Raw genomic sequence first — 23,425 nt, 5'->3', positions numbered from 1 at the left:
CGGCCAGGAAGTTGCCAGCCTACCCTTGCCCTCTCAGATCGTTTCCCCGTTTTTGTTCTTACTGCTCTCTTAACTTTTTCAAGATACCTGTGATCTTAATTTTCCACTTAAAAAAAACTGACAATACAAAAACAGGATTGTGCCTTCTCCACCACATCTAGTATGGAAAGAGGCTCAGCCTTCTTCTGTCCATCGAACCCAGCCCCTGCATCTCGCTGTGTGGTCCCACTGTGTGACAGCGCATGCAGACCTTAGCTGTCATGGAGACTGGTAAATGCTGCAGGATGGCCGTGACCTTGGGGCCACGGGCCATGTCAGACCTCCTTAGAGGGAGTTAGCGGAGCCACTCACCCCTCCTGCCTCTGGGCTTCTTCAGATGGAACATGTGGTAGCAAGGGGCTCAGTCGTGTGACCCGTCTGAGGGAACGCTCGCTTACTTCAACCCTAACACGCCAGACAGCACACCTTCACTCTGCGTGAACTGTGCCTTCAATAAGGGACACTGAAGCACCGGCACTGGACTGGGCCCACACTGGTGCCTGAGGACAGGGCCAGCAGAGGCCTCCCATGGGGAATGCTGAGCTTGAATCCAGTTTGCAGCCCACCCTGTGGGGCTGCATGCCCTGGGGCCTGGGCAGGCCTCTGGTGTGACCTACCACGCATCTGGTTTTCTCTGGGGTCAGTTGAATGAGCCCACCCTGAGCTTGTGATGTAACTCAGGGAAAAAGGACGGTTGGTCCTAGAATTGTCCCTAGAAGGACAGAGCAAGTGACAGACTAAGGAGAGCACGTCTGTCGGCGCCCTGCGGACTGCCGTGCCTCAAGCCTGCCCCTGCCCCTGTGGAGGCCCCTCCCTCCACAGGCTCCACTGCCCTGAACCAACAGCACCTCGGAGGGAGTGGGGGGGGAGGGTGTGGAGGCCCCTCTTTTCCTACATGGGTGGGTGGGTTGGGCAGGTGCTGTCTGAAAGGACAGCTGAGCCACCTGGGTGGCGAGGCGAGACTCGCCCTGTGCCCTCCAGCCCCAGTGTATGATGCCCTGTGGTGGCCCAGGCACCTACTTTCTGACTTCCTGTCCACATCCTTGTCACCATGTCCAGGGGGCCGGAGGGCCAGGTGGGCCTGCTCAGCGGTCTCCTCCGTGTCACCATGTCCAGGGGGCCGGAGGGCCAGGTGGGCCTGCTCAGCGGTCTCCTCCATGTCACCACGTCCAGGGGGCCGGAGGGCCAGGTGGGCCTGCTCAGAGGTCTCCTCCATGTCACCACGTCCAGGGGGCCGGAGGGCCAGGTGGGCCTGCTCAGCGGTCTCCTCCGTGTCACCACGTCCAGGGGGCCGGAGGGCCAGGTGGGCCTGCTCAGCGGTCTCCTCCGTGTTCCCGAGTGGCACCAGTGTGGTGGGTTCTAGGAGAAACTGGAGGTGACCACACACATCTGCTCTGAACCTGGACCTGACCTGGGCCTGCCTGGAGCTGCCCTCCACTCTGGGGCCTCCAGCCCCCGCCTCCAGGGCTGCTCTCCGCCTCCAGCTCCCCCCCCCCCCGCAGGCTCTGGGGAAACCCAGTGAGCTGCTTTGCCAGGAGCCTTCCTACTGCCCAGGTGATGACCTCTGTCCCCATTTCTCTCCTTCTGTACCTGCCTCTTGGGGGTGGGGGACAAATCTTCCTCTTATCTGCCTGCGTTCTCTGTAGGACGTATCCTCAGCCCCCAGCTGCAAGTCTTGCAGTGACCACTGCCAGGCAGCTGGGCAGCTCCCTGGGCAACCCCAGTCTTTGCTCTCCCCACTTTGTCAGTGGTCGGGCTTGCTGTCCCTCAGCTCGTCAGCTTAAGGCTGGTGCTCTAACACATGAGCTACAGCGCCACTGCCAGTTTTCAGGTGATAAATTGGAGATGTCTCATGGACTTTCCTGCTGGGGCGGCTTTACACTGGGGTCCTCAGACCTGAGTGGCTAGGATGACAGGCGTGAGCCACCGGCGCCCGGCTGCTCTCCCCTCTCTCACTTAGAAGCAGCAGCGCCTGCACCAGCCCTCAGCCCGAGAGGGCGGAAAGGGCCTCCATCTCCCTGCCACCTCCCCTTCCTCTGAACGTAGCTCTGGAACAGGCCGTCAGGTCTCTGCTGCGGTCCCATGAGGATGAGACCTGGCTTTTAGGGGACCTCTGCCAGTACTGTGGGGGATGTCTGCTGCAGGCAGGTTCTGGAACTCACCCCTTGCCCAGCCCAGCCAGGGCATCGGGACCCAGGGGCTGGGGCTGCTGGCCCGGAGCCAGCCACCGGCCTCCCCTGCTGGGTAGCCTGCACTCTGGCACCGACCCAGGAGCCCAGAGCCTCCTGCATGGGTGGAGCCCCTGACTACACAGGTGGCAAGGGCCTTGTCACCGCTGGTTCTGGGGACAGGCGCTGGGCGAGAGCTGCAGCGGGGCCTTCGCTGGGCCGTGTGCGGGGCCAGCGGGTCTCAACTCACGTGATCCCACGGTGACGGCTCTGTGGGGAGAGCCGCCGAACCTAGCGCTCACTCTTCTTCTTCCATCCACCAGCTCAGAGAACCTGTGAGGGAAGGGGGGGTGGGGGGGTGTCACGCAGCTGAGCGCCCCCAGGGGCAAGGCGGGGGCGGGGCAGGTACCTGGGTGGCCGAGTGGGCGTCCCCGGGGCGCTGTGGTCACTGAGCAGGCGCAGCTCGGGCAGGCGAGCAGGGGGCGGTCTGTTTCTGAGCACCCGCGGGTGGTGTCCGCCCTGGTGCCAGCGTCTGTCAGCACCATCCCTGGGGGCTGCAGAGCAGCGGAGAGGAAGGAGAGTGGCCACCAGCTGGGGTGGGCTGCCCTTTGCTCTTGGCCTCGCTGCTGGCAAGGTGCATCTCAGGCCCCGCTGGGCTGTGCAGGGGTGAGGGGTGAGGAGCGGGGCGTCTCAGGCCCCCCGGGCTGTGCAAGGGTGAGGGGTGAGGAGCGGGGCGTCTCAGGCCCCGCTGGGCTGTGCAGGGGTGAGGGGTGAGGAGCGGGGCGTCTCAGACCCCCCCGCTGGGCTATGCAGGGGTGAGGGGTGAGGAGCGGGGCGTCTCAGACCCCCCCGCTGGGCTGTGCAGGGGTGAGGGGTGAGGAGCGGGGTGTCTCAGACCCCCCGCTGGGCTATGCAGGGGTGAGGGGTGAGGAGCGGGGCGTCTCAGGCCCCGCTGGGCTGTGCAGGGCTGAGGGGTGAGGAGCAGGGCGTCTCAGACCCCCCGCTGGGCTGTGCAGGGGTGAGGGGTGAGGAGCGGGGCGTCTCAGACCCCCCCCGCTGGGCTATGCAGGGGTGAGGGGTGAGGAGCGGGGCGTCTCAGACCCCCCCCCCGCTGGGCTGTGCAGGGGTGAGGGGTGAGGAGCGGGGCGTCTCAGGCCCCGCTGGGCTGTGCAGGGGTGAGGGGTGAGGAGCGGGGCGTCTCAGGCCCCCCCCCCCGCTGGGCTGTGCAGGGGTGAGGGGTGAGGAGCGGGGCGTCTCAGGCCCCCCCCCGCTGGGCTGTGCAGGGGTGAGGGGTGAGGAGCGGGGCGTCTCAGGCCCCGCTGGGCTGTGCAGGGGTGAGGGGTGAGGAGCGGGGCGTCTCAGGCCCCCCCCACTGGGCTGTGCAGGGGGGGCATCTCAGGCCCCCCGGGCTGTGCAGGGGTGAGGGGTGAGGAGTGAGGCATCTCAGGCCCCGCTGGACTGTGCAGGGGTGAGGGGTGAGGAGCGGGGCGTCTCAGGCCCCGCTGGGCTGTGCAGGGCTGAGGGGTGAGGAGCGGGGCGTCTCAGGCCCCCCCCCACTGGGCTGTGCAGGGCTGAGGGGTGAGGAGCGGGGCGTCTCAGGCCCCCTCCCCGGGCTGTGCTGTGCAGGGGTGAGGGGTGAGGAGCAGGGCGTCTCAGGCCCCCCCCCTTCCCCCCCCTCCCCCGCTGGGCTTGCGGGCCTTGTCAGGCCCGGCCTGCAGTGGGGCTGCCAGGGTCTCCTCTGTCCCGCCCCTCAGCACCTGCTTTCCGGTGGCCGGCTCACCTGTGGGACCCACCTGTGTCTGCTAGGAACCAAGCTGGGCGCACGTGGGCTCACGCCCATTGCCAGCTTCCATACAGACCAACAGCACACAAGCCACCCTCACTCGGCTTCTCTGCATCCTGCCAGACCTGTGTCCGGTCTGCCTGCGGCTGTCCTGGGGGCAGGAGTGGGGGGGCCCTCCCACCTAAGGCCTCCGCCCCGCCCGGCACTCACAGGTGATGATGTAGAGGTGTGCGGGCTCGCTGTGCAGCTGGCCCTGCTCCGTGCCCTGCACGGCCGTCACGGAGAGCTGGTACCGCCGCCCAGGCAGCAGGTCGCGCACTGTGTAGGATGCCAGCTTCCCGTTGGGGACATAGCGGCTCTTGGTGCTCTGGCTGGTGGTCACGTTGATGACATAAGCCTCCAGAGAGGTGCCTGGAGCAGGGGGGTCCCAGACCACATGGGCAGAGGTGGCCATGACGCGGGAGGCCGTCAGGTTCGCCGGTGGCAGGGGCCCTGGACGGGGACAGCAAGGGCGGCTGAGGGGCAGGCCGGGGCGTCTGGGAAGGGCACACTTGGGATCTGGCAGGGGGGGCTGAGGCCTGTGAAGCAGCAGTGTGTCTGCGGTGGGAGGGCCGGGCTGCTGCCCGCAGTGCTACCCAGCCTGCTCGCACAGACCTTCCCCAGGATGTCGGTGAGTGAGGGCTGGATGCAGGGGTGTACCCTGGGTGTGTGTGCACCTCCCGGCAGGGCTGTCCCTCCTCCCCAGCCATTCCTACCCACTGGGAGCGTGTACACACAGGTGAGGCCCGCCACCGGCCCCTTCCTGACCCTCCAGCTCTGGTCAGTGTTGGGTGGAGGCTGGGCAGGGGGTGGGCAGGAGTGTTTGGGTGCTGAAGGCAGCCTGGGAAGGTGTTCCCAGCAAGGGCCCTGGCCAGACTGGCAGGGTGGCTCCCTCCTCAGTCTTGGGAGGCCAGGGCCAGGGCAGTTTGGAGAGGCCTAGAAGTGCATGGTGGAGGCTCACAGGCCTACTTACGGGTCCACACGTGCAGTGGTCCTGACGCCAGGCTCTCCGTGGGCCTCTCTGCCCCTGTAGGCCCACTGAGGGTGGTGGTCCGCAAGGTGTACCTCCTTCCAGGCAGCAGGTCCCTGCCACAGCAGGAGAGAGAACTTCCTAAATTGGTGGCCTGGGCCCCCTCTGTGGCGGGGCGGGGGCGGGAGGCATGGCTGGCCCTCAAGAGTATGAGGCTGGGGAATCCTGTGCCGTGTCCTGTCTGGTCGGGGCTCCTGGAGCGTGCCCAGGCTGGAAGCTCTCTGAAGGCCCAGGGGGCTGGGTCCCGAGTCTAGAGGGTCCCTGGGTTACAGCTCGTGCTGACATCTGCTTTCCTCCTGGGGCTCTGGAATCTTCACAGGCACAGACGGGGTCCCCGGTGGGTGACCAGCCCCATGTGCCCACCTGGTCAGCGCTCCTGACCACAGCATTCAGCATGCCACGCTGTGGGGCAGCGCTCAGCTACCTGTGGGGCCCCTTTATGCCGAGTCCTCCTGGTGAGCTGGGCAGGCAGGGAGGCCAGTGGCCCCTGACTGGCGTCAGCAAAGCCCACCTGGGCCACTGTGGGCTGGAGCTGCCAGAGGCCCCTGAGGGTCAGCAAGGCTCACCTCAGACACCCTCAGGAAGAAGCCAGAACACATATCAGGGAAAGTCACGGAAGCCAGGCTGGTGGCACACGCCTGTCGTCCTAGCTACTCAGGAGACTGAGATCTGAGGCCGGTTCAAAGCCGGCCGGGGCAGGAAAGTCTGTGAGATTCTTAATCTCCAGTTAACCACGAGACATCCAGAAGAGGCGCTGTGGCTCAAAGTGGTAGAGCACTAGCCTTGAGCACAAAAGCTTACAGACAGTGCCCAGGTCCCAGCTCAAGCCCCATGACCAACAAAAACAAAAACAAAACAAAAACCATCCCGGCAGTGTTTACAACAGAGAGTTGAGGGTCCTGGGAAGACGGTGGCGGCAGGCAGGGCTGTCTGGTGTGGGAAATGGGGTGAATCTCTACAGAAAATGACTGCACAGCTGCAGTCCCACGTCCGGCTCAGGGGGCTGGGGCAGCGGCCGCGCGGAGCAGCCCCTCCTGTCCCCTCCAGGCCGACTAGGTGGGGAGCACCCTTTGGAGGGCTCTGCTGCGCTGTGGCCCCTGTTCTTAGTCCCCATCACACCTGTTTGCTCTGCACAGGGATCCAGAATTTTCCTCGCGGGCCATCCCTCCCCGGGGAGCCCAGGCCCACGCGGCTGCCTGCCGGCCACCGTGCAGGCCCTGTGCGGACCTCCTCCTCTGTGCCCAGGATCTGTGGGGCCCACCGTGGTTCCTTTCGGTAGCATCAGGTGTCGTGCTGTTCACGGTGGCTCTGGGGGGAGACCACTCAGCACCAAGGGGGAGGACAACTGTTCAGACACGGAACTCACTGTGGCCTCTCCGCTTACCTGAAGGTGAGCTGGTCCACGCTCCTGTCCACCTCAGTGGCCCGGCCCTGGGGGGCCTCTGGGTGGAGGATGGACACTCGGACCCCGCTGACGGTGGCGTGGTGGACCCTGTGCAGGGCCCATCGAACGGAGATGGCACTGGCTGTCACGTTGGTCACCTCCAGGTCCTCAAGAGGGCGGGGTCCTGGGGGTGGCGGGCTGCTCAGCGGACGCAGGCACCCCTGCTCCCAGGGGAGGGGGGCTGGTGAAAGATGCTGGGGTCTCAGGAGGTGGGGGAGGTGGGTCAGGGGTTCAGGCAGGGTGCAGACACCCAGGCTGTGCCCCAAGGTAGTGGGTACAGAGGGGCCCTAGCCAGGTCCTGGTCCTGGGCTGGGCAGTACTAGGCCGTGTGACTGAAAGCAGCAGAGGGTCCTCCTCGGCCTCCATAGGCTCGGGGCTACTGGCCTCAGCTCCCACCCGTCCCACAAGCACACTGCCCAGCCAAGCCCCTGGCACCCAGGGCCCAGGGCCCAGTGCTGATGGCGGTCTCTCCCGCACATCCCGGGCCTCCAGTTAAGGCTCTGAGGCGGGGCAGGAGTCCGGCAGACCCCGTCTCAGGAGCTGTGCCCAGCACGAGCCCACCCAGCACAGAGGCCCTGAAGGCTCCCGCACCACCTGCTCCACGCCCTGCGTATCATCTCTGTGGTTCCCCCACTGGCCTGCCACAGCTCACCTGGCTTCATGCCCCTCCTCCCCCCGCCCACATGAGCATCCAGGGCCCTCCACCCCTCCCCCATCACTTGAGCATCCAGGGCCCTCCACCCCTCCCCCACCACATGAGCATCCAGGGCCCTCCACCCCTCCCCCATCACTTGAGCATCCAGGGCCCTCCACCCCTCCCCCATCACTTGAGCATCCAGGGCCCTCCACCCCTCCCCCATCACATGAGCATTCAGGGCCCTCCACCCCTCCCCCATCACTTGAGCATCCAGGGCCCTTCACCCCTCCCCCATCACATGAGCATTCAGGGCCCTCCACCCCTCCCCCATCACTTGAGCATCCAGGGCCCTCCACCCCTCCCCCATCACATGAGCATTCAGGGCCCTCCACCCCTCCCCCATCACTTGAGCATCCAGGGCCCTCCACCCCTCCCCCACCACATGAGCATCCAGGGCCCTCCACCCCTCCCCCATCACTTGAGCATCCAGGGCCCTCTACCCCTCCCCCACCACATGAGCATCCAGGGCCCTCCACCCCTCCCCCATCACATGAGCATTCAGGGCCCTCCACCCCCTCCCCCATCACTTGAGCATCCAGGGCCCTCCACCCCTCCCCCATCACATGAGCATTCAGGGCCCTCCACCCCTCCCCCATCACTTGAGCATCCAGGGCCCTCCACCCCTCCCCCATCACTTGAGCATCCAGGGCCCTCCACCCCTCCCCCATCACATGAGCATCCAGGGCCCTCCACCCCTCCCCCATCACATGAGCATTCAGGGCCCTCCACCCCTCCCCCATCACATGAGCATTCAGGGCCCTCCACCCCTCCCCCATCACATGAGCATTCAGGGCCCTCCACCCCCTCCCCCATCACTTGAGCATCCAGGGCCCTCCACCCCTCCCCCATCACATGAGCATTCAGGGCCCTCCACCCCTCCCCCATCACTTGAGCATCCAGGGCCCTCCACCCCTCCCCCATCACTTGAGCATCCAGGGCCCTCCACCCCTCCCCCACCACATGAGCATCCAGGGCCCTCCACCCCCTCCCCCATCACATGAGCATCCAGGGCCCTCCACCCCTCCCCCATCACATGAGCATCCAGGGCCCTCCACCCCTCCCCCATCACATGAGCATTCAGGGCCCTCCACCCCTCCCCCATCACATGAGCATTCAGGGCCCTCCACCCCTCCCCCATCACATGAGCATTCAGGGCCCTCCACCCCCTCCCCCATCACTTGAGCATCCAGGGCCCTCCACCCCTCCCCCATCACATGAGCATTCAGGGCCCTCCACCCCTCCCCCATCACTTGAGCATCCAGGGCCCTCCACCCCTCCCCCATCACTTGAGCATCCAGGGCCCTCCACCCCTCCCCCACCACATGAGCATCCAGGGCCCTCCACTGTCCCCACATGGACATCCAGGGCCCTCCATTACCTCCACATGAGCATCCAGGGTCTGTCCACTGGGCTCCCCCCCCCCCAGCCCAGACGCCCAGCACAGGTCTGTCCAGATGCCTGGCCACCCACCCAGGGCTTCCTGCCCAGGCACTCCCACCCCAGCGGGCAGCCGGCACTCACGTGTGCGGGCCAGCAAAGCTGCGGGCCGGCTGATGTCATTCTTGTTGTTGGCGTGCCGCTTGACGGAGAAGATGGAGATGTTGTAAGCGCGGCCAGCCCCCAGGGCCCGCAGCTGGTGTGAGGAGCGGCCGCGGCCCACGAAGTCCGTGCGGCGGAAGGAGCCATCTGCCGAGGTGTAGGTGACCGCGTAGCCGTCCAGCACCTGCCTGGCCGCCGAGCCCTCCGGTGGGCTCCAGGACACGGAGATGCCGCCCTCCTCCACCCTCTCCACCCTGAGGGCTGTGGGTGGGAGGAGCTCTTCGGCGGTACAGCCAAAACAAGAAAAGCTGGTCAGCTGCCCGCTGTGCTGTGCCCGTCAACCGGCCTAGGTCTGGGCTGGGAGGCAGGGCAGGGCGGCTGGGGGGCGCTCTCCCTGCTTCAGGACCCCACCCCCAAGGTTTCACCTCGGCCCTGACACCTGAGCGGTGCCCTCCCCACTCAGCAGCCCCCTGGGCTCCGCCGCGAGGGCCAGCGCTGCGTCTGGCAGGGAGGGCCTCCCCCCCAGGCCTGGCCCCCTCACCTTTAGTGCAGTCTTTGCCTGTGTAGCCCACTTTGCAGGTGCAGCTGTGGGAGCCATTGCTGGCCAGGCAGTAGCCATGGCCCCCACAGGGGCTGGAGAAGCAGGGGTCACTCGCTGAGAGAGGAGATGAGCATGAGGAGGACGGGGTCCCGGCCAGCCTCCCTGGCCCGGCCTCCACTCGAGCGAGCTGCTGGCGGGGCCCTGCCTGAGCACGGTCCCGGGCAGCGCCGTCCCAGGCAGGGGGCAGCGCTGGGGGACAGTGGAGCCTTGGGCCCGAGGGAGGCCTTCTCAGGGACCCGCTGGGGGCCAGGAGGGGGCAGGCAGGGAGCGCCTGTCATGGGCAGCGGGGAATGCGGCCTGTCCTGGGTCGGGAGGCCTGGGCAGGCGGAGGAGCTGGGGCTGGGGGAGGAAGGAGTGGGTGACCAAGGAGGGGTCTCCCAGGAGGGGCTGTGGAGTCCCAGGTGGGCGGCCGGGCCCATGTGCCTACCTGTCTCACAGTGGTAGCCAAAGAAGCCCTCTGGACACACACACAGGTAGGTCCCGCCGCCGTACTGGCACTGGCCTCCGTGCTGGCAGGGGCTGGAGTGGCAGGAGTCCACCACTGGAGAAGAGCCCGAGAGTCGGCCCGCGCTGTGAGGGGGCCGCCGGGGGCAGGAGGAAGGGACGAAGGAGGCGGGGAGCAGAGGCCAGGAGGAAGGTGTGGGGAGCCTGCAGGGTGGGGGGGCTCTTGGGGAACCCCTCTGCACCACAGGCCTCCCTGCCCCTCCTTCCAGAGCAGCCTCCCATGGCTGGCCCCTCCCCGGGCCTGCCAGCAGAGGAGGTGGGCTCTCCCAGCCTCCAGCGGCCCTACCTGTCTCACAGAGCACTCCAGAAAAGCCCTCGGGGCAGGCGCAGGAGAAGGACCCAGGGAGGTCTCTGCACACGCCTCCATGTCTGCAAGGCTGTGAGCTACACTCATCCGTCTCTGAACAGACAAGGCAGTACTGGCTCAGAATGCGGGAACCTCCGGGTTCTGGATGCTTCCTGAGGAGGACGGGGTCTGAGGAGGACAGGGTCTGAGGAGGATGAGGGTCTGAGGAGGAGGAGGGTCTGAGGAGGAGGAGGGTCTGAGGAGGATGAGGGTCTGAGGAGGATGAGGGTCTGAGGAGGAGGAGGGTCTGAGGAGGATGAGGATCTGAGGAGGATGAGGGTCTGAGGAGGATGAGGGTCTGAGGAGGATGAGGATCTGAGGAGGATGAGGGTCTGAGGAGGATGAGGGTCTGAGGGGGATGAGGGTCTGAGGAGGATGAGGGTCTGAGGGGGATGAGGGTCTGAGGAGGATGAGGATCTGAGGGGGATGAGGGTCTGAGGAGGATGAGGGTCTGAGGAGGATGAGGGTCTGAGGAGGATGAGGGTCTGAGGAGGATGAGGATCTGAGGAGGATGAGGGTCTGAGGAGGATGAGGGTCTGAGGGGGATGAGGGTCTGAGGAGGATGAGGGTCTGAGGGGGATGAGGGTCTGAGGAGGATGAGGATCTGAGGGGGATGAGGGTCTGAGGAGGATGAGGGTCTGAGGAGGATGAGGGTCTGAGGGGGATGAGGGTCGGAGGGGGATGAGGATGAGGGTCTGAGGGGGATGAGGGTCTGAGGGGGATGAGGGTCTGAGGAGGATGAGGGTCTGAGGAGGATGAGGATCTGAGGAGGATGAGGGTCTGAGGAGGATGAGGGTCTGAGGGAGATGAGGGTCTGAGGAGGATGAGGGTCTGAGGGGGATGAGGGTCTGAGGAGGATGAAGGTCTGAGGGGGAGGAGGGTCTGAGGGGGAGGAGGGTCTGAGGGGGAGGAGGGTCTGAGGAGGATGAGGGTCTGAGGGGGATGAGGGTCTGAGGAGGTTGAAGGTCTGAGGGGGAGGAGGGTCTGAGGAGGATGAGGGTCTGAGGAGGATGAGGATGAGGGTCTGAGGGGGAGGAGGGTCTGAGGAGGATGAGGGTCTGAGGAGGATGAGGATGAGGGTCTGAGGAGGATGAGGGTCTGAGGAGGATGAGGGTCTGAGGAGGATGAGGATGAGGGTGTGAGGGGGATGAAGGTCTGAGGGGGATGAGGTCTGAGGAGGATGAGGGTCTGAGGGGGATGAGGGTCTGAGGGGGATGAGGATGAGGGTCTGAGGGGGATGTGGGTCTGAGGAGGATGAGGATGAGGGTCTGAGGAGGATGAGGGTCTGAGGAGGATGAGGATGAGGGTCTGAGGGGGATGAGGGTCTGAGGGGGATGAAGGCCTGAGGGGGATGAGGGTCTGAGGAGGATGAGGATGAGGGTTTGAGGAGGATGAGGGTCTGAGGAGGATGAGGGTCTGAGGGGGATGAGGGTCTGAGGGGGATGAGGGTCTGAGGGGGATGAGGGTCTGAGGAGGATGAGGGTCTGAGGGGGATGAGGGTCTGAGGAGGATGAAGGTCTGAGGGGGAGGAGGATCTGAGGAGGATGAGGGTCTGAGGGGGATGAGGGTCTGAGGAGGATGAGGGTCTGAGGAGGATGAGGGTCTGAGGGGGATGAGGGTCTGAGGAGGATGAAGGTCTGAGGGGGAGGAGGGTCTGAGGGGGATGAGGGTCTGAGGGGGATGAGGGTCTGAGGGGGATGAGGGTCTGAGGGGGATGAGGGTCTGAGGAGGATGAGGGTCTGAGGAGGATGAGGGTCTGAGGAGGATGAGGATGAGGGTCTGAGGAGGATGAGGGTCTGAGGGGGATGAGGGTCTGAGGGGGATGAGGGTCTGAGGGGGATGAGGGTCTGAGGGGGATGAGGGTCTGAGGGGGATGAGGGTCTGAGGAGGATGAGGGTCTGAGGAGGATGAGGGTCTGAGGAGGATAAGGATGAGGGTCTGAGGAGGATGAGGGTCTGAGGGGGATGAGGGTCTGAGGGGGATGAGGGTCTGAGGAGGATGAGGGTCTGAGGAGGATGAGGGTCTGAGGAGGATGAGGATGAGGGTCTGAGGAGGATGAGGGTCTGAGGGGGATGAGGGTCTGAGGGGGATGAGGGTCTGAGGGGGAGGAGGGTCTGAGGGGGAGGAGGGTCTGAGGGGGATGAGGGTCTGAGGGGGATGAGGGTCTGAGGAGGATGAGGGTCTGAGGAGGATGAGGGTCTGAGGAGGATGAGGGTCTGAGGAGAATGAGGATGAGGGTCTGAGGAGGATGAGGGTCTGAGGAGGATGAGGATGAGGGTCTGAGGAGGATGAGGATGAGGGTCTGAGGAGGATGAGGGTCTGAGGGGGATGAGGGTCTGAGGGGGATGAGGGTCTGAGGAGGATGAGGGTCTGAGGAGGATGAAGGTCTGAGGGGGATGAGGATGAGGGTCTGAGGGGGATGAGGGTCTGAGGAGGATGAGGATGAGGGTCTGAGGAGGATGAGGATGAGGGTCTGAGGAGGATGAGGGTCTGAGGGGGATGAGGGTCTGAGGGGGATGAGGATGAGGGTCTGAGGAGGATGAGGGTCTGAGGAGGATGAGGGTCTGAGGAGGATGAGGGTCTGAGGAGGATAAGGGTCTGAGGAGGATGAAGGTATGAGGGGGATGAGGATGAGGGTCTGAGGAGGATGAGGGTCTGAGGAGGATGAGGATCTGAGGAGGATGAGGGTCTGAGGAGGATGAGGGTCTGAGGAGGATGAGGATGAGGGTCTGAGGAGGATAAGGGTCTGAGGGGGATGAGGGTCTGAGGGGGATGAGGATGAGGGTCTGAGGAGGATGAGGATGAGGGTCTGAGGAGGATGAGGGTCTGAGGGGGATGAGGGTCTGAGGGGGATGAGGGTCTGAGGAGGATGAGGGTCTGAGGAGGATGAAGGTCTGAGGGGGATGAGGATGAGGGTCTGAGAGAGATGAGGGTCTGAGGAGGATGAGGATGAGGGTCTGAGGGGGATGAGGGTCTGAGGAGGATGAGGGTCTGAGGGGGATGAGGGTCTGAGGAGGATGAGGGTCTGAGGGGGATGAGGGTCTGAGGAGGATGAGGATCTGAGGGGGATGAGGGTCTGAGGAGGATGAGGGTCTGAGGGGGATGAGGGTCTGAGGAGGATGAGGGTCTGAGGAGGATGAGGGTCTGAGGGAGATGAGGGTCTGAGGGGGATGAGGGTCTGAGGGGGATGAGGGTCTGAGGAGGATGAAGGTCTGAGGGGGAGGAGGGTCTGAGGGGGATGAGGGACTGAGGGGGATGAGGGTCTGAGGGAGATGAGGGTCTGAGGGGGATGAGGGTCTGAGGGGGATGAGGGTCTGAGGAGGATGAAGGTCTGAGGGGGAGGAGGGTCTGAGGGGGATGAGGGTCTGAGGGGGATGAGGGTCTGAGGAGGATGAGGGCCTGAGGGGGATGAGGGTCTGAGGAGGATGAGGGCCTGAGGGGGATGAGGGTCTGAGGAGGATGAGGGTCTGAGGGGGATGAGGGTCTGAGGAGGATGAGGGTCTGAGGAGGATGAGGGTCTGAGGGGGATGAGGGTCTGAGGAGGATGAGGGTCTGAGGGGGATGAGGGTCTGAGGAGGATGAGGGTCTGAGGAGGATGAGGATGAGGGTCTGAGGGGGATGAGGGTCTGAGGAGGATGAAGGTCTGAGGGGGAGGAGGGTCTGAGGGGGATGAGGGTCTGAGGGGGATGAGGGTCTGAGGAGGATGAGGGCCTGAGGGGGATGAGGGTCTGAGGAGGATGAGGGCCTGAGGGGGATGAGGGTCTGAGGAGGATGAGGGTCTGAGGGGGATGAGGGTCTGAGGGGGATGAGGGTCTGAGGAGGATGAGGGTCTGAGGGGGATGAGGGTCTGAGGGGGATGAGGGTCTGAGGGGGATGAGGGTCTGAGGAGGATGAGGATGAGGGTCTGAGGAGGATGAGGGTCTGAGGAGGATGAGGGTCTGAGGGGGATGAGGGTCTGAGGAGGATGAGGATGAGGGTCTGAGGAGGATGAGGGTCTGAGGAGGATGAGGGTCTGAGGGGGATGAGGGTCTGAGGGGGATGAGGGTCTGAGGAGGATGAGGATGAGGGTCTGAGGAGGATGAGGGTCTGAGGAGGATGAGGATGAGGGTCTGAGGCGGAGGAGGGTCTGAGGAGGATGAGGTTCTGAGGAGGATGAGGATGAGGGTCTGAGGAGGATGAGGGTCTGAGGAGGATGAGGGTCTGAGGAGGATGAGGATGAGGGTCTGAGGAGGATGAGGATGAGGGTCTGAGGAGGATGAGGGTCTGAGGGGGATGAGGGTCTGAGGAGGATGAGGGTCTGAGGGGGATGAGGGTCTGAGGAGGATGAAGTTCTGAGGGGGAGGAGGGTCTGAGGAGGATGAGGATGAGGGTCTGAGGGGGAGGAGGGTCTGAGGAGGATGAGGGTCTGAGGAGGATGAGGATGAGGGTCTGAGGGGGATGAGGGTCTGAGGAGGATGAGGGTCTGAGGAGAATGAGGGTCTGAGGAGGATGAGGATGAGGGTGTGAGGGGGATGAAGGTCTGAGGGGGATGAGGTCTGAGGAGGATGAGGATGAGGGTCTGAGGAGGATGAGGGTCTGAGGAGGATGAGGATGAGGGTCTGAGGGGGATGAGGGTCTGAGGGGGATGAAGGTCTGAGGGGGATGAGGGTCTGAGGAGGATGAGGATGAGGGTCTGAGGAGGATGAGGGTCTGAGGAGGATGAGGGTCTGAGGGGGATGAGGGTCTGAGGAGGATGAGGGTCTGAGGGGGATGAGGGTCTGAGGAGGATGAGGGTCTGAGGGGGATGAGGGTCTGAGGGGGATGAGGGTCTGACGGGGATGAGGGTCTGAGGAGGATGAGGATGAGGGTCTGAGGAGGATGAGGGTCTGAGGAGGATGAGGGTCTGAGGGGGATGAGGGTCTGAGGAGGATGAGGATGAGGGTCTGAGGAGGATGAGGGTCTGAGGAGGATGAGGGTCTGAGGGGGATGAGGGTCTGAGGGGGATGAGGGTCTGAGGAGGATGAGGATGAGGGTCTGAGGAGGATGAGGGTCTGAGGGGGATGAGGGTCTGAGGGGGATGTGGGTCTGAGGAGGATGAGGGTCTGAGTGGGATGAGGGTCTGAGGAGGATGAGGGTCTGAGGAGGATGAGGGTCTGAGGGGGATGAGGGTCTGAGGAGGATGAAGGTCTGAGGGGGAGGAGGGTCTGAGGGGGATGAGGGTCTGAGGGGGATGAGGGTCTGAGGGGGATGAGGGTCTGAGGGGGATGAGGGTCTGAGGAGGATGAGGATCTGAGGAGGATGTGGGTCTGAGGGGGATGAGGGTCTGAGGGGGATGAGGGTCTGAGGAGGATGAGGGTCTGAGGAGGATGAGGATGAGGGTCTGAGGAGGATGAGGGTCTGAGGGGGATGAGGGTCTGAGGGGGATGAGGGTCTCAGGGGGAGGAGGGTCTGAGGGGGAGGAGGGTCTGAGGGGGATGAGGGTCTGAGGAGGATGAGGGTCTGAGGAGGATGAGGGTCTGAGGAGGATGAGGGTCTGAGGAGGATGAGGATGAGGGTCTGAGGAGGATGAGGATGAGGGTCTGAGGAGGATGAGGGTCTGAGGAGGATGAGGATGAGGGTCTGAGGAGGATGAGGATGAGGGTCTGAGGAGGATGAGGGTCTGAGGGGGATGAGGGTCTGAGGGGAATGAGGGTCTGAGGAGGATGAGGGTCTGAGGAGGATGAAGGTCTGAGGGGGATGAGGATGAGGGTCTGAGGGGGATGAGGGTCTGAGGAGGAGGAGGATGAGGATGAGGGTCTGAGGAGGATGAGGGTCTGAGGGGGATGAGGATGAGGGTCTGAGGAGGATGAGGGTCTGAGGAGGATGAGGGTCTGAAGAGGATGAGGGTCTGAGGAGGATGAAGGTCTGAGGGGGATGAGGATGAGGGTCTGAGGAGGATGAGGGTTTGAGGAGGATGAGGATCTGAGGAGGATGAGGGTCTGAGGAGGATGAGGGTCTGAGGAGGATGAGGATGAGGGTCTGAGGAGGATGAGGATGAGGGTCTGAGGAGGATGAGGGTCTGAGGAGGATGAGGATGAGGGTCTGAAGAGGATGAGGATGAGGGTCTGAGGAGGATGAGGGTCTGAGGGGGATGAGGGTCTGAGGGGGATGAGGATGAGGGTCTGAGGAGGATGAGGGTCTGAGGGGGATGAGGATGAGGGTCTGAGGGGGATGAGGGTCTGAGGAGGATGAAGGTCTGAGGGGGATGAGGATGAGGGTCTGAGAGGGATGAGGGTCTGAGGAGGATGAGGATGAGGGTCTGAGGGGGATGAGGGTCTGAGGAGGATGAGGGTCTGAGGGGGATGAGGGTCTGAGGAGGCTGAGGGTCTGAGGAGGATGAGGATGAGGATCTGAGGAGGATGAGGGTCTGAGGGGGATGAGGGTCTGAGGGGGATGAGGGTCTGAGGAGGATGAGGGTCTGAGGAGGATGAGGGTCTGAGGGGGATGAGGGTCTGAGGGGGATGAGGGTCTGTGGGGGATGAGGGTCTGAGGAGGAGGAGGGTCTGAGGAGGAGGAGGGTCTGAGGAGGATGAGGGTCTGAGGAGGATGAGGATGAGGGTCTGAGGGGGATGAGGGTCTGAGGAGGAGGAGGGTCTGAGGGGGATGAGGGTCTGAGGAGGAGGAGGGTCTGAGGAGGAGGAGGGTCTGAGGAGGATGAGGGTCTGAGGAGGATTAGGATGAGGGTCTGAGGAGGATGAGGGTCTGAGGGGGATGAGGTCTGAGGAGGATGAGGGTCTGAGGGGGATGAGGGTCTGAGGGGGATGAGGTCTGAGGGGGATGAGGGTCTGAGGGGGATGAGGGTCTGAGGAGGATGAGGATGAGGGTCTGAGGAGGATGAGGATGAGGGTCTGAGGGGGATGAGGGTCTGAGGGGGATGAGGGTCTGAGGGGGATGAGGGTCTGAGGAGGATGAGGATGAGGGTCTGAGGAGGATGAGGATGAGGGTCTGAGGAGGATGAGGGTCTGAGGAGGATGAGGATGAGGGTCTGAGGAGGATGAGGATGAGGGTCTGAGGGGGATGAGGGTCTGAGGAGGATGAGGGTCTGAGTAGGATGAGGATGAGGGTCTGAGGAGGATGAGGGTCTGAGGGGGATGAGGGTCTGAGGAGGATGAAGGTCTGAGGGGGATGAGGGTCTGAGGAGGATGAGGATGAGGGTCTGAGGAGGATGAGGATGAGGGTCTGAGGAGGATGAGGGTCTGAGGAGGATGAGGGTCTGAGGGGGATGAGGGTCTGAGGAGGATGAGGATGAGGGTCTGAGGGGGATGAGGGTCTGAGGAGGATGAGGGTCTGAGGAGGATGAGGATGAGGGTCTGAGGGGGATGAGGATGAGGGTCTGAGGAGGATGAGGGTCTGAGGAGGATGAGGGTCTGCGGGGGATGAGGGTCTGAGGAGGATGAGGGTCTGAGGAGGATGAGGATGAGGGTCTGAGGAGGAGGGTCTGAGGAGGATGAGGGTCTGAGGGGGATGAGGGTCTGAGGAGGATGAGGATGAGGGTCTGAGGGGGATGAGGGTCTGAGGGGGATGAGGGTCTGAGGGGGAGGAGGGTCTGAGGAGGATGAGGGTCTGAGGAGGATGAGGGTCTGAGGGGGATGAGGGTCTGAGGGGAATGAGGGTCTGAGGGGGAGGAGGGTCTGAGGGGGAGGCGGGTCTGAGGAGGATGAGGGTCTGAGGGGGATGAGGGTCTGAGGGGGATGAGGGTCTGAGGGGGATGAGGGTCTGAGGGGGATGAGGATGAGGGTCTGAGGAGGATGAGGGTCTGAGGGGGATGAGGATCTGAGGAGGATGAGGATGATGGTCTGAGGGGGATGAGGGTCTGAGGAGGATGAGGGTGTGAGGGGGATGAGGGTGTGAGGGGGATGAGGGTCTGAGGAGGATGAGGGTCTGGGGGGGGATGAGGGTCTGAGGAGGACGGGGACCTGTTCCTGCCGCTGTACCCCTTTCATCTCTACCCTGTCTCTGCCCCCCCGGCAGGTCTGCCACCCCACTGCCACCAGGGCTCTGGCTCCGGCCAGTCGTGGGCTTCATGCCTGAAGGCTCCCTGGTGTCCTAACTGGGCATTGCTGCTCCTGAGTGCTGCCCTCCCTGCGGCCCGGTATCTGGGGACGTACAGCCCTAAGCAGGGGTGCATGTCCAGTCTGGACACACACAGCAGGCCTGTCCACTAGTGGCTGGCCAGAGGTGTCTGCTGCCCACCTTCGTGTTCACCCACAGACTGGAGTCTGGCGAGGTAGTGCTCCTCAGCCAAGCTCCATCCCCAGGACGTGGGAGTCTAAGAGGTGTGGACGTCTGTGCTGGGGGCAGGAGGGGCCACACTGGCATCTAGACAGAGCGGGTAAGGTGCAAAGTGGCCGTGGCCTGGGGACCATGGAGGGCACCATGGTGAGGGCCAGTGCTCTTACCCAGCTCACAGTGGACACCCTCATACCCTGGGCTGCAGAGGCACAGGTACCCTGCAGCATGGTCCTGGCAGGAGCTCCCATGCAGGCACGGCTGGGAACGGCACTCATCTGCTTCTGAGGAGAAACCACAGAATGAAGCCACATGGCCGTTACTACGCCCAAGAGAATTAGGGTGGATAGGAATTCATTCCAAGGAGCTGGACAAGGTCTTTGCTGTCCCCTCGTGGGTGGAGACACTGACTGGGCAGGTGTTTGGAGGAGGCGGTCTGGGCCCCAGGTCTTCAGCCCTGACCACGGTTGCTCACGGTGGCCTGGAGGCCTTGCGGAAGACATGGAGTTAACTCCCAAGGCCTCAGCAGTCTGGCAGATCTCACCGCCGTAGCACAGAAAGGCCATTTGTGGAACAGTGCATTCAGGGGCAATCTGCAGATACAAAACGTTCGCCACAGGGCTGGGAAGGTGGCTCAGTGGTAGAGCGCTTGCCTTGCATGCCTGAGGCCCTGGGTTCGATTCCTCAGCACTACATAAGCAAAAAGCAAAAAGCTGGAAGTGGTGCTCTGGCTCAAGTGGTAGAGTGCTAGCCTTGAGCTGAAGAGCTGAGGGACAGCGCCCAGGCCCAGAGTTCAGGCCCCACGACCGGACCCAAAAAAAAAAAAAAAAAACAAATGTTCGCCACAGGTGTCTCCTGTATGGGAACCTCGCTCCGGGGTGTGTGTGTGTGTGTGAATTTAGCCTGAGAAAAACCCAATTGTAGTGCTTACTTAGTAACAGTAGCAACCCTGTGGACCTGGAACTAGCCCCACACACCCGGGGCCGGGGGCTTGTCTGTCCACACACCCAGGGGCTCGTGGCACACGCGCTGCTCATCCACTCAGAGCTCCTCCTCAAAATCAGCCTTTTAAGAGTCTACAGGTCACCGAAACAGGGTGTGGTTTTGTTTTTGTTCCTGAGCACTGTTAGTATCACAGCATGTTATCATCAAGGCCTTGCTGGGGTCCTGGCAGTTTTGGCTTTGCCGCTGTTGGTTGATGGTGTCTGACGTCATCCCTCAGTCTGGCAGGCACTGGCCTGTGCTCTCGACAGCTTGCTATCATAAAAGACGTGGCTCTGTCCATGGGTTTGTATGGAATTGCTAGGACACAGGCAGAGTACCAAGTCATTTTCCAAGTGCCTAGGCCAATTTCTAACAAATCCTGCTGGTCAGGCCTGTCATCCTAGTTACTCAGGAGGCTGAGATCTGAAGATCACAGTGGGGTCAGGGAAGTCTGTGAGACATCTCCAATTAGCCAGCAAAAAGCTGGAAGTGGAGCTTGGCTCAAGTGATCGAGCGCCAACTTTGAAAAAGAAGCGAAGAGCTCAAGGCCCTAAATTTCAACCTGGTACTGGGCAGATGCACACATGAAAAATCTGTTCCTATATTTCACACAAATTATTGTTTTTAGAAAACTCTTTTTTTTTTTTTGGGTCCGGTCGTGGGGCGTGAACTCTGGGCCTGGGCGCTGTCCCTCAGCTCTTCAGCTCGAGGCTAGCGCTCTACCACTTGAGCCACAGCGCCACTTCCGGCTTTTTTCTTTTTGCTTATGTGGTTCTGAGGAATCGAACCCAGGGCCTCAGGCATGCAAGGCAAGCGCTCTACCACTGAGCCACCTTCCCAGCCCTGTTTTTAGAAAACTCTTTAAGCCTTTGCTCCATTTGAACTGACTGCTGTGTGTTGAGGCAAATGTTAATACTTTTCCACGTGCAGAACCATTAACTCTAGCTGTGTTCTGCACCTTGATCCTGTCTCCTGTGACCTCCTAAACTCCCTTCCTTCTTTTGGATTTTCTGTATGTACGTTTGCACCTTTTCCTCTCCCTTCCTTTCCTAAGCAATGCCTTCCGGTCCCTTTGTTCATCAACCTCCAGGAACAAGGAGTGGACAACTGGATCTTCCTGAAGATGGAAAAAAAATATTTTGCCTTAAGTTTGGGAGCTGTAGACTTCTCATAGATGCTCTTTATCAAGCTGGAAAAAAGCTTCCTATCTCTCTACTCGTTTATTGCGTTTTTAATAATAAACTTTGCCAAGTGCTCTTATTACATTGAGCTCAACATCATATGGCTTTCTTCCTCTCTCTTAATATGAGACATCAATTTTCAGATGTAGGCCCAGCTCTACTCCCGATAAATCCCACTTGGTAGTGATAACGGTGTCCTAGTTTTGATTTAGTAATACATTAGGATTTTTCATCTCTGTTCATAGGAGTATTAGCCTAGAATTTCTAGTTTCATAATGTCTGTCTGGATTGAGTATCAAGGCAATATTGTCCTCCTTCCTGTGTTTTCCAGGAGAGCTTGCATATTTGTATCATTCTTTTCTTAAATCTTGAAAGCTTGCTTGCTGGGCTGGCCTTTTCTGCTCTCAGAAGTTTGCCAATGCTGACTTGGCACACTGGGTGGCATCAACCATAAAAGGGCTTGGGCTCAGTGTTTCACCATGGGAAAAGGTTTTAGGTGCTGCGTTGATGTCTGTAAGCAGCCACAGGGTATGTAGGCACCCTGTATTGCCTTGATCCACCTCAAGTTATGCTGTTCTGTGCATATAACCTCCTTTATGCTAGGACTTCACTTTTATTTGCGTAGCACAGTCTCCAAGGTCCTCAGTGCCTTTTAAATCTCAGCTGAATCTACACTTTCACTGGCAACAGTTTCTATTTGTGCTCTTTGTTGTTCTTGCCCAGGCTTCACAGAGATCTATCCTTTTTATTAGAATACTAGCTTTCTTTTTTTTCTGGGGGGGGAGGGGTGGGCGGTCGTGGGGCCTGAACTCTGGGCCTGGGCGCTGTCCCTCAGCTCTTCAGCTCAAGGCTAGTGCTCTACCACTTGGGCTACAGCGCCACTTCTGGTTTTTCTGGTGGTTAATTGGAGATAAGGGTTTCATGGACTTTCTTGCCCGGGCTGGCTTTGAACCACAATCCTCAGATCGCAGCCTCTTGAGTGTAAGGTCCGCTCCTGGATGACGAGCAGACTCCACCCCTCTCCACTCTCCTTGCAGCAAAGTTTCCACCCAGTACCTGTGTTACCTAGCCAGGATTACAGGCATGAGCCACCAGCACCCAGCTTATAATTATTTTCAATATTAATATTTGCTACTTTTCTCTGGTTTTCTTCTTTTTAGACAGTGGCAAGTGACAAGTCTAGTTGCAGTGTTCTGGAGCTCTCTTCTCTCTTCTAGGCTTGCTGATCTTATTCTTTAAGTACTCCCCTTCCCGCCATGAGAGGGTCTTTTGTTCATTTTTTCATTTTTTGGTTGTAGGGCTTGAACTCGGGGTGTGGGCGCTGTCCTGGAGCTCTTTCACTCAAGGCTAGTGCTCACCACTTTGAACCACAACTTCACTTCCAGTTTTCTGGGAGTTAATTGGGCATAAGAGTCTCATTTCTTGCCCAGGCTGGCTTTGAACCACAATCCTCAGATCGCAGCCTCCTGAGTAGCTGGGGTGACAGGCGCGAGCCACCATGCCTGGCTGAGCTTTTTTTACGTTGTCACATTTGGTTAACAATTTGATTAATAACAACATTTAAGTCTTCAGTTTACTTCAGTGTCTCTCCTGTTTGGGATTTACTGAGATTCTTGGAGTGTTTTTAGAAGACAATTTTTCAATCATTGACTTCAAGTCATTTTTTTGCTCAACTTATGCCTCCTTCCAGGGTGGGTGTGGGGGGGCCTCCTTCCAGGGTGGGTGAGGGGGGGCCTCCCTCCGGAGTGGGTGTGGGGGCCTCCCTCAGGGGTGGGTGTGGGGGGCCTCCCTCTGGGGTGGGTGTGGGGGGCCTCCCTCAGGGGTGGGTGTGGGGGGCCTCCCTCGGGGTGGGTGTGGGGTCTCCTTCCGGGGTGGGTGTGCGGGGCCTCCCTCCGGGGTGGGTGTGGGGGGCCTCCCTCCGGGGTGGGTGAGGGGGAGGCCTCCCTCTGGGGTGGGTGTGTGGGTCCAGGGTGGGTGTGGGGGGCCTCCCTCGGGGTGGGTGTGGGGGGCCTCCCTCGGGGTGGGTGTGGGGGGCCTCCTTCCAGGGTGGGTGTGGGGGGCCTCCCTCGGGGTGGGTGTGGGGGGCCTCCCTCGGGGTGGGTGTGGGGGGGCCTCCTTCCAGGGTGGGTGTGGGGGGCCTCCTTCCAGGGTGGGTGTGGGGGGGCCTCCCTCCGGGGTGGGTGTGGGGGGCCTCCCTCCGGGGTGGGTGTGGGGCCTCCCTCGGGGGTGGGTGTGGGGCCTCCCTCCGGGGTGGGTGTGGGGGGCCTCCCTCCGGGGTGGGTGTGGGGGGGCCTCCCTCGGGGTGGGTGTGGGGGGGGGCCTCCCTCCGGGGTGGGTGTGGGGGGCCTCCCTCCGGGGTGGGTGTGGGGCCTCCCTCCGGGGTGGGTGTGGGGGGCCTCCCTCCAGGGTGGGTGTGGGGGGCCTCCCTCGGGGTGGGTGTGGGGGGGCCTCCTTCCGGGGTGGGTGAGGGGGGGCCTCCCTCGGTGTGGGTGTGGGGGGGCCTCCCTCCGGGGTGGGTGTGGGGGGGCCTCCCTCCGGGGTGGGTGGGGGGGGCCTCCCTCCAGGGTGGGTGTGGGGGGGGCCTCCCTTCGGGGTGGGTGTGGGGCCTCCTCAGGGGTGGGTGTGCTGAGCCACAGTCCTCCAGTGGGTGGAGGGTTCTGATGTCACAGTTCTGGGTGGGAATTGGAACCATAGGCACACAGGCATCTAGACCCATCTCTAAGCATCCTGCCCTTGGCTGCATCGTGGCCAGGGTGCCTGGCTTCTCCTGGGGCTGCTCTGAGGACAGGAAACCCCCGGGCAGGGCTGTCCAGAGCAGAGCTG

At 62.0% G+C, this 23,425-nt stretch overlaps 1 protein-coding gene across 1 annotated transcript in view; it reads right to left on the bottom strand.

The window, feature by feature from the left end:
* Positions 1-23,425, bottom strand: part of Sned1 (sushi, nidogen and EGF like domains 1) — a 63,981-nt gene that overhangs the window by 5,903 nt on the left and 34,653 nt on the right. The window contains exons 17-27 of the mRNA XM_042699678.1: positions 18,608-18,721; positions 10,131-10,244; positions 9,768-9,881; positions 9,281-9,394; positions 8,722-9,018; positions 6,444-6,627; positions 5,003-5,115; positions 4,201-4,482; positions 2,617-2,761; positions 2,458-2,540; positions 1,060-1,398 (exon numbers count right to left, since the gene is read on the bottom strand). Coding sequence (XP_042555612.1) covers positions 1,060-1,398; positions 2,458-2,540; positions 2,617-2,761; positions 4,201-4,482; positions 5,003-5,115; positions 6,444-6,627; positions 8,722-9,018; positions 9,281-9,394; positions 9,768-9,881; positions 10,131-10,244; positions 18,608-18,721 — 1,899 coding nt within the window. The remainder of the gene's footprint in view (positions 1-1,059; positions 1,399-2,457; positions 2,541-2,616; positions 2,762-4,200; positions 4,483-5,002; positions 5,116-6,443; positions 6,628-8,721; positions 9,019-9,280; positions 9,395-9,767; positions 9,882-10,130; positions 10,245-18,607; positions 18,722-23,425) is intronic.

Source organism: Dipodomys spectabilis, unplaced genomic scaffold (assembly GCF_019054845.1).
Source record: "Dipodomys spectabilis isolate Male_0828 unplaced genomic scaffold, ASM1905484v1 ptg000261l, whole genome shotgun sequence".
Taxonomy (NCBI): domain Eukaryota; kingdom Metazoa; phylum Chordata; class Mammalia; order Rodentia; family Heteromyidae; genus Dipodomys; species Dipodomys spectabilis.
The sequence above is the reverse complement of the archived record's forward strand: the minus strand, read 5'-3'. Positions and strand labels throughout refer to the sequence as shown.